The sequence below is a fragment of the Fistularia commersonii genome, chromosome 23 (genome assembly GCF_037954325.1).
Source record: "Fistularia commersonii isolate RoL2024-O1a breed Wild chromosome 23, RoL_Fcom_v1.0, whole genome shotgun sequence".
Lineage (NCBI taxonomy): Eukaryota > Metazoa > Chordata > Actinopteri > Syngnathiformes > Fistulariidae > Fistularia > Fistularia commersonii.
The window spans coordinates 3,182,971-3,192,939 of record NC_141306.1 but is presented as its reverse complement, the minus strand read 5'-3'; the positions used below and the strand labels follow the sequence as shown (position 1 = coordinate 3,192,939).

At 40.2% G+C, this 9,969-nt stretch overlaps 1 protein-coding gene across 1 annotated transcript; it reads left to right on the top strand.

Moving 5' to 3' along the window:
- Positions 1-6,094: 6,094 nt before the first annotated feature.
- Positions 6,095-9,765, top strand: LOC147220646 (uncharacterized). Its single transcript, XM_086170806.1, has 4 exons — positions 6,095-6,364; positions 7,479-7,536; positions 8,112-8,153; positions 9,009-9,765. The coding sequence occupies exons 1-4, from the start codon at positions 6,104-6,106 to the stop codon at positions 9,380-9,382; spliced, it is 735 nt and encodes a 244-aa protein (XP_086026932.1). The 5' UTR covers positions 6,095-6,103; the 3' UTR covers positions 9,383-9,765.
- The last annotated feature ends 204 nt before the right edge of the window (positions 9,766-9,969 follow it).

Below are 9,969 nucleotides of genomic sequence, written 5' to 3'. Positions count from 1 at the left end.
CTTTTTGCTCCTGATTAGTATTTTCATTTTTATCATAGTGTACATGATAGAGGTAAATCTCATCCCAAAAAAAAAAAAAAAAAAAAAAAAAAAAAAAATCAAGAATATAATGAAAAAGTTCAATATTTATTGTCAGTCATTTTCAGGATGTGGAACCTGTATATTATATGGTTTCATTACACATCAAGTGAAATATTCAAAGTCTTTATGTCTTGAAATGTTGATGATTATGGCTTAACAGATCATGAAAACCAAAAACTCAAGTGTCTCAGAAAATTGTCAATATTCCACAAGATAATAAAAAGGTTAAACAGAAATGTCAGGCTTCTGAAAACTATGTTGATTTCTTTTGCATGAATGCGGCGTGGAGCCGATCAGCCCGTGGAACAGCTCAGGTGTAATGGAAGCCCCACTGACTGCGAAGACTTAAGAACCAGACTCAGAATACTTTATTGATCCCCCAGAGGATAATTGCTTTTCATTAAATCCAGCTCCTGCAACAGAATCAAGTGGGGAAGAATCAAAATAGAACTCTAAATAAAAATTAAAAAAAAGCGAATAATAAAAAAAAGAGCAGCAAACAAAGGAAAGAAATAAAAAAATAAAGTTAAAGGTATGTAAAATATATAGATATATGTAACTTGTATTTACAAGTACATGTGCATAAATAGGGGTTGTTGTACACATTGGACTTCAAGCAATGTGGATTCTGTGCGTCTACACTCTTCCTCCAGACTCTCCGAGACACTGAATATTGCATTTGGTCAATTGTTATTTGTATAATTGTCAAAATTTCAAGAAAAAAAGGCTTGAAATATATCTCTAATGTGTCTTCCTCTCTCACTTACTCCTCCTTTAACGCAGGAGAAAAGGAACCTGACCTGAAAATAGATTATTGCTCTTATATTCTTCTTCTTCTTCTTTCAGGTTGTCCCTTCAGGGGTCACCAGCATCTAACCCTGTTCACAGAATCCTCTTCTCTCACACCGATAAACTTCATGTCCTCTTTCACTCCATCCATAAATCTTCACTTCGGTCTTCCGCTGAACCTCCTGCCTAGCAGTTCCAACCCCAGCATCCGTCTATCGAAATATTCACTATCCCTCCTCTTTACATGACCGCACCCTCTCAGTCTAGCTTCTCTGACCTTCTCTTAAAAGCTTCTAACACGTGCTGTTTCTCTGACTCATTCCCCATCCTATCCATCCGTGGATAAAATCAACATCTTCACTCCATGTGTAATGAATCTTGATGAACCGACACATACTTGATCCTCTATATATTTAAGCACACTTGTATTACCATGTGCTACAACGTACACACAGTAGCATGTTTATATCATCACTCCTTACTGCATTCACACCACTCATGTAGTTTCATCCTTTGGCGTCGCCATTAATACATTCTTAATCAAAGTGGTTGATCATAATATTCATCTATAGCCTTGCACAGGAACAGACATTTATAATTGTCATCATCAACAGAGAGTTAAGTAGTCAAGTTAAGTCAAATTTTATTCATATGGCACCAAATCATAAAACAATTAAATTATGATGCTTCAATTTAAAGGAGGTCTGGACCACACTTTTGAAAATGATTACAGAAACTCAACACACCCCCATGAGCAAGCACTTGGCTACAGTGGCAAGGAAAATCTTCCCCTTCAAGGGCAGAAATCTCAGAAAAAGATCGAAGCTCATTTGGAAGAGAGGGTGAGAAAGTTTTGTAAAAAAATAGAAGCACCCTCACAGAACCCATTACAGCAAGTTAGAACATATCACACTGTTGCACAATGATTCACAGGAGTGTCTCGAGTGTGTAAAAATGTAAGCAATGCTTCTGGAAGAGGCAAAAATACAGGACATGCAAATACCTCTGGGGACTTTTCCCTCACAAGACCAGCCTTGCACGGAATCAAAAGTTTCATCCAACCCGCTGGCAGTGATGTCTACAGTGGCATCATCACCACCACCTCAGTTACTCAACCAGGTGCAGATCAGGCCTGCCGTTAAGCTTAATGTCAGGGTTTCACACCTGATCCCAATTGTAATCGGCGCCAGCTGCAGCAGTCTGCTAATCAAGATCCCTATAAAGGGCAGCGGCACGCTCTGCCTGGCGCCGGGGGATTGTGGCTCTCAGACCAATGCAGAGCCCTGCCACGACTGGACCCAGTCGGCCAGTGTAACCTCTGATCCAATCAATCAATCAATCAATCAATCAATCAATCAATCAATCAATCAATCAATCAATCAATCAATCAATCAATCAATCAATCAATCAATCAATCAATCAATCAATCAATCAATCAACCAACCAACCAACCCGTCCCGTCTGCAACCCGTCCCGTCTGCAACCCGTCCCGTCTGCAACCCGTCCCGTCTGCAACTCGTCCCGTCTGCAACCCATCCTGTCTGTAACTCGTCCCGTCTGCAACCCATCCTGTCTGCAACTCGTCCTGGTGAGACCCAGCCCTGTGCAACTCTGTCTCGGGGCCAGGGGCTTACCAGCGACACCCTACCTACCGTTTCAACGAAATAAAGCGATTTCGATCTAGATTTCTGCTGTGTGGTGTGGTTCCCTGCCCAAGTCCGCCCCGCGTCTCGTGACACTTAAGGCTTTGGGGATGGTCTCTTCTGAGACCCCGAAAAAAAGGCCTTGTTCGAGTTTTCTTTCTATATTCATAACTATGCTATTTTGACTTCTCACACGAAGTTAGCCAGACATGCCTGAGCACAAATGACCTTTGTCCTTAAAATGACCTGGAATTGTGCCTTCCATGACCTTATATTTCAATGGTGACAAACATCTTTAGATAAAAACCTACCCCCCCGAACGTAATTTCTAGTGGGCATAAACATTTCCGGACAGAAACCTACCCTTCACGTGTTTCCCATCCTGGACGACATAGCATATGCATGAACTATACTATCCAATGAACATTGCTATGTAAATAAACACATTCACACAATAAAAATCCCGAGCAAGGAGGAACTCTGTGGGATTCTTTGGATTTTGCCTCCAAAGGGTGCGCTGAGTCTCCCCCTCTGCAGAGCTCAAAAGAATAGTCGCTTGTCTGTGTTATTTCTTAAGATAACCTCAGTCTCCTCTTTACAGGCTTCAACTTAGACCAGCATGAATTAGGATTACTCTCCAACAGGCCTAAGAGTGAAGACGGCGCCTTTGGTTGCGAGGAGATTTGGATTTCATGGACGCCCGTCTGGGCTATGTCTCTTATCCGAAGCTGGTGTTGAGCAGCATTGACAGCTCAGCAGCTTTAGTAGAGGAACTCAAAGCGCAGTGTTTCAGGAAACTAACCATAGACAACACTGAACTACCGAGGTAACGGCCATGACCGCCACTTGTTCCACCAGTTATATGCATGTTGAAGACACGTTTGGTTTCTTAGACAAAGGCCCACGCAAGTTCCATCGCTTCAGGGCGTGATGAGCCTGCAAAACCGAAGCTATTTTCCTTTCAGTGACTGGTGCAGTACAGGATTGTCTCAGAAAATTAGAATATTGTCATAAAGTTCTTTATCTTCTGTAATGCAATTAAGAAAACAAAAATTACTTTTTCATGATATTCTAATATTTTGAGATAGGATTTTTGAGTTTTCTTAAGATATAAGCCATAATCAGCAATATTAAAATAATAAAAGGCTTGCAATATTTCAGTTGATTTGTAATGAATCCAGAATGTATGACATTTTTGTTTTTGTAATTGCATTAGAGAAGATAAAGAACTTTATCACAATATTCTAATTTTCTGAGACAGTCCTGTATGTCTTGCCCAGCGGGGAATTCTGCACTGCATGCTACAGACGGGTTATGGACCGCAGCCACTTGAGGCACTTGTCTTTCGGAGCCAGAGTGATGTCCTGGGCCTTGACAAAAAAATTCAATTACCATCCACGAGAGTTTAATTAACCATAACCATCACCTCTTGTTATTTGGTGAAGATGTCATCTAGGAAAGCCTGGACCATTTTTCAAACATTGGTGGAGAAATTCTGGGAGCTTCCGACTAGAGTGAAGAATTGCCCCTGTGTCCAGGCACTGAACACCAAGAATATGAAGCGAAAGGTCTTTTCTCAGTTGCTCTCTCCCTAGCCGCTGGGTCCGGGTGACGGATGCAAGAGTTGTGACAAACGCAGGGACAGGAGATCCTTGCTGCATCTCAATCCAAATGACACTAGTCTCCCGATTGCAGAGTTCTGTGGAATCACACCTCGTAACTGGGAGGGGAGGTCGTAGTTGACCCAGATAATGATGGGGGAAGGAAATGTCCCTACTGGCCCAGAGGAAGCCGGGTGGACCTATCTCTGCTGCACATGATGGACAGCAATGGTGCTAACAGTACCATACTGGCATATTCACCACGTGCGAATATGCTCAATTTAAGTCGCCTATTAAAAGAATATACAACTTGCAAAGTTGCACGGATTCTCTCCTTAGATAAAATTGAATACGCTTCTGAGTTAAATTAACTATCATCCAATTTCTGGTGAAGCATGTGGCCATCTCCACTAGCAGTCAATGTATCATGCTTCTCTACATTTCACTTCAAATACAAGAACTGTCTCTAACAACCATCCCTAGACATCAACACTGGTATATTTTCATGCTCAAGCTCACCAGGGAAAACTCCCAGTACACCTCCTCACCCTCACCCTGCTCCGTTCTAGGAATTTCCACACTGTTGAAAACACACGCTCTTCATTTCCACCAGAGCTTTACACCTCCTAGTGGCCGCTCTTGTCAAGGACGATAACTGGTTTCAAAAATGACCATCCTGGTGGTGTTGGACACACAGCATTTAATTTGAATTAAAGTTCAGTTGCACGGGGAAGACATACAGCTATCCAGATAAGTATTAAACAAGATCATACAACAAGCAAGGTTGGTGAAACTCACAAAGGGGGCGTGCAGTCCCGGGCATAGGAATGAGGGCCCCGGAACGCTCCAGGGCTTTTCCACACAATTATTCTGCAATGCATATCCAAACTTCGTTTGCCCTTTTTTTTTGGACCCCACAACTTCTGGGTTGCAGGCTAACCATGCAGATCTAAACTTTGGTTGACCTTTATGAACATCAGCACAGTTGTTCTGACCCTCCGTCTCCATAGGTCACAATAACGGGCCATCTTAACCAGAAGTTGCCCGCTCTATTTAATAATTTATCACTCTACTCTATGTGGTTTATGACATAAGTCCCATTTCTTTCCAGGGTTGTCCTTTTTACAACTTCTGTTTTCTCCTATCCCCCATGACTCGCAGCCTTCCTAGAGATGTCTTTTGGTCGGTTGAGTCCCTTCCAGAGAGCTCTCGCCCTCATGTTTTTTTTTTCCTTTACAGGGTGAATCCTCCATGCAAAGTGTATAGAAAAACAACAAGAAAAAGACCCAAAAATCTTTTCTCTCTGAATCAAAGCAGACTTACACGGCACAGTGAACTCGTGATTTACTTCCAAATGTAAGGATCCATCCTGCACAGTCTACTGAAAGGAGTTGTAACTGCCACTGTAACATCGCGCCTTGACTGTTTTATGATAATAAAACAATCACTGTCACCTACTAACACATTTGAAGAATATGAAATCAAAGTCCTCTTAATTTTGCTGAGATAAACAAAAAAAGAAAAAAAGAAAAAAGAAAAAAAAAGAAGAAATGAGCTACGACGCTTTGGTCCAGCTAAACTGATTCAGATATATTTGGCTTGATGCTTGATGCACTGTTTATCTTTTTAAGCTTGTTGCTTCACTGACACAAAGGCTGGAAGTCATTAAGCGCAGCCATGGGTAAAACATAACCAGTCTCTGTCTCATACACAGATATTTGGTCATACAGCCCATCAAAACATGAGGATAGATTATTTTAAAAGATTTAAAAAAAAAACAGTCCAATCAATGTTTTTGGGAGCACTATCCATCATTGTCTGCAATAATACCGCTAGGTGATTATACACAAACTCTCATGAATTGTCTCCTCCCCTCTTTTCCCATCTCCCTCCTTTCCCTCCTAAGCCGTGACTGGACAAATGAAGTAATTTAGGTGTAGGCGTATGCTGCAGCCCCAATGCCGGCCTGCCAGTATAAAAAACCTCAGCATGACAAGTTTCAGAGAGAGCAGATCTACCACAATGGAACCCAAGCTAATTGTACATGAAGATGCCTGCAGGGAGGTAGGGATAAACATGAGAGAGGACAAGTCTCTGCTCATCATCCTCAAACACTGCCAAGAAATGAAGCAACAAGAGTTACGTCTCAGACTTCTCACTCTGTTTATGCTGCTCAGCTGCTCGGGGGTGTTCACCCTTGCAATGCTCAACGAATTCAGACTTCTTCCCTCCGCATTCAACCAAAAAGAGGTGAATATTTCAATTTTTATTGTTTGTTGTTGGCTGTGTCCGAACCAATTTTAGAGCGATGCCCAGTGACAGACGTTGATGCGCTCGAGGTAGTTAAGTATTTAACGTTCTGCTAAGCTTGAAAGGGCAGCAGAACCATGGCTTATGAGTGCATCGACTTACAAGATTGTCAAGATATGAGCCATCGCTCAGTCTGTTTATGATACGAGCCGAGATCTGAGATACAAGCAAGCGGGACGGGCTTTTGACACAGACGAGGCTGCAGAGATGCGCATGTTGTTTACTTGTACTCGTGACCGAGAGCATCATCTGTGAGAAGGCATGACACATTAAATTAGGTTTAAACTAAAAGGATTTTCACAATAAAGTGTAGCACGGCATGCAAGTCAAAGTTAGCAATAAATTGTAACATTATGTGTGTAGGTAAGTCAAGTGTGTAAGTAGAGCAATAGAACACGAGACGAAAAACTTTTTATCCAATCTTTAAGATTAATACACTTAATAAACATTCTCTTTTATTACGTATTACTACTTCTCAAACATTATTTGTCATTTCTAAAGAACACTTTTCTTATTGGAAACACATAACAAATACGGGGACTTGGAACAGATCAAAAGTGTTTCATTTAATTTCAATGGGGAAATTTGATTTGATATACGAGCAAAATTGAGTTATGAGCTTGGTCACGGTACAAATAAAACTTCCAAGTTTTTCCAATCAAAGTTGCTTCTTTTATATGGGAGAGCTTGGTCAAAGCTTAGATGTTTGTTGGCATGTGTTATTGAGCGGTCATTCTTCAAATGCTCCTTATTTTCCCCAGATAGATAACTTGAGACCAAGTTAGTGAACTCAGATTCTGATATAAAGAACATTTCTTAAAGGGAAATCCCATTTTTCAATCAGTGTCATAAACATGATGCAGCCTTTGGTTATGATGTCTGAGCCTGACGTGCAGATTCTCACATTTGAGTGGCAAGCGCCCACCTTTCAAATGATATGGAATCAGTGGAGCCAAAGAACAGAATAAAATTTGAAAGTGTGATAAAAGTGTCATATTCAAGGGTTCTTGAAATGCTTTACCAGTATGATAACACTTGATTTCCTATCTCTAAGCCTGTTGCAGATGTGCCTCATCTTGGCTACTCCAAGCAGCAAGCCAAACACCCTTCAGGTATCCTATTTATTTTGTTATTGTGAAGCATGGCTGGTTTCCAGTGATCAAGATCAAACCAGAAATTGTTAAACATATATTATTCAAGTTTGTTTTTCTCAGAAAAGGAATTGAATTGCTTTAAATTCATGTGATACCGCGATGCATAGAATGACTAGATATTAAATAAAAAAAAATACAAGTATATATTTTAAAGAAAATGTATGTATAAAATTAAGTTTAAACGTTTGAGCAATTCATCAGTGAGAACTGACCAAAGAAAAAAAATCAAAAATCACGAAATTAGCTATGTTTTAATGTAAATCTGAATAATTAATTCAAACAATTCAATTTGAAACATTACATCTTCTGGTTACTGGCAGGAATAGTTCAGATCATAAAATTGGAAGATGTCCTGGCCTGCATAGTTGAAGTTCACTGTTTGTGGAAAAGCTATCTGTATCATCTCCAGGACGCTTCTTTTAGAAGATATCCAAAAGAAAAACATGCTTGTGTTGGGAGATATGAGACAAAGTCTTGATTTGCTGCAACACCATTTGCAACTAACATTGTTCTGAATTCCTCTTTTCACACAGACTGGAATCAGACAAACAGAACAAGATTACATATTGATGTCGGTAAGTTCCTTTTTACTGATCTCTGCGCCGTCACCTGCAGTTCTAAATCTCTTTCTTCATCAGTTTCACATCTTTAAGTATCAAGTGGTGGAAATGGAGTTGGCATGAAATGTGTGGCAACCCCATTTTTAAAAATGTCAGAGGGTGACTGTTTTGTGCCGAGTCCACCTTCGATTTATGTACCGGGTCAAATTTTAAAATCGGTCCTTGAAACCCTGTCCCCATTTTTTCTTCCACGTTTGGACTGAATCCTTCCTGCAGTTCAGGTAATTGGTCCAAACACCTGAACAAGAATATCCAAAGAATATTCCAAAGAATAGTCCAAAGAATATCTGCCCTTTTGTTTTGTTGTGTCTAGTGACACAGACAATCTCCCAGGCAACAACGCAGTTAAGTCATATCTGTTGGACGGACCAGGGGAGGTTGAACCCTTATGTGTATTGTTGTATGATAGCTTATCATCTCAAAAGGGTGTTTTCCCATCACTGCCTTTTTGCATCAAACACGTGCCCCACGTCCTCACATTGCACCCATAGGTGTAGCGGGATGCCTTTACAGGTGCCTGTCAACCAACATGAAAAACATGTAGCCTTCCAATATGCATTTTTCCAAATTCAGATGTTGATTTGACTCATCAGCTTCCCTTTTTCAACCACAATTTAAAAAAAATCATAGACTTGCCGGATGAGAACTGCAAAGTAGCTCAGAAATGAACGTCCCAAAAATCCGTGCCGCCATGTACAAAAGACATGAGCTGTAATCTGTACTTGCAAAGCAAGAATAAATATGTGATTTTTTTTTCCGTTTTGTTTTTAAAGAGCTATTTGATCAACCTTTGCATCTTGTGTTCAACAGAATCAAAACCCTCAGGCAACACGGCAGATGGACAATACCTCCTTTGGAACGTAGGGCCCCAGGAAATGGACCACATGGACAACTACAGCATCACAATTCCTGAGAGTGGCCAATATTTTGTCTACTGGAGTGCAACTCTCATCTACATGGGCAGCAAAGACAAAGACCTGAGTATGACAATACACCGGGACCCTGTAGGTTACAAGACTATAAATCTGGTAGATGCCTTAGAGACTATTAATACCCCCCAGGGGGTGAGAACTATTTTTGTAGGACGGCTTTTTCAATTGTCCAGACATGACAAGGTGAAGGTGTTTGTCAAAAAGGGATATTCACTGATCTCAAGATCATCATTTGGTGTATTTGAAACATAGAATATTTCTCTTGTATGCACAGAACTGTCTTTTAAAGTGTATTTGGTATTTTTGGTGGCATGATAAATACTTTTGCTAAAAAAATATATTATATAATATATAGATTAATGGACGTAGTGAGAGGATACAGAGTATAGGGTTACATGAACTGAAGATGATACATTGCATTTCTGCATGGGTGAGAAAACATTTCAGGGAATTACTTTGCTTCTGAACCACCGTACACGACCCTGACACATTAACATTGTACACAGTTTACTTATTAAGTAAACAAATGTATTTGTGATTCAATTCAACTGTTTTGGGGTATTTCCCTTTCGTCTCTTTGTGGTTAAAAGACAATTTTCCAAAAATGTAACTCCTTTACTTGTGCGGGTCTTGATATGTGGATTATTTAAATAAAAAAATACTCAATTAAGTTGTTCACTTTAAGTTTGTTGTTGTTTTAAATATGCATGTGAGAAGGACACAACTGAAATAGTATTCCAGCTAAATTTGTCCAAATACCTAAACTATACAAACGTATCCTCTGCATTTTATAACAAGAATGGACAATTATTGGTGTGGGGCTTCTACACAGAACTTCA

Excerpts from the sequence above, each read along its gene's own strand:
- LOC147220646 (XM_086170806.1), top strand. The coding sequence starts at position 6,104 with ATGACAAGTTTCAGAGAGAGCAGATCTACCACAATGGAACCCAAGCTA. Across the intron at positions 6,365-7,478 it reads CCGCATTCAACCAAAAAGAG|CCTGTTGCAGATGTGCCTCA; the intron begins GTGAATATTTCA and ends CCTATCTCTAAG. Across the intron at positions 8,154-9,008 it reads AAGATTACATATTGATGTCG|AATCAAAACCCTCAGGCAAC; the intron begins GTAAGTTCCTTT and ends TGTGTTCAACAG.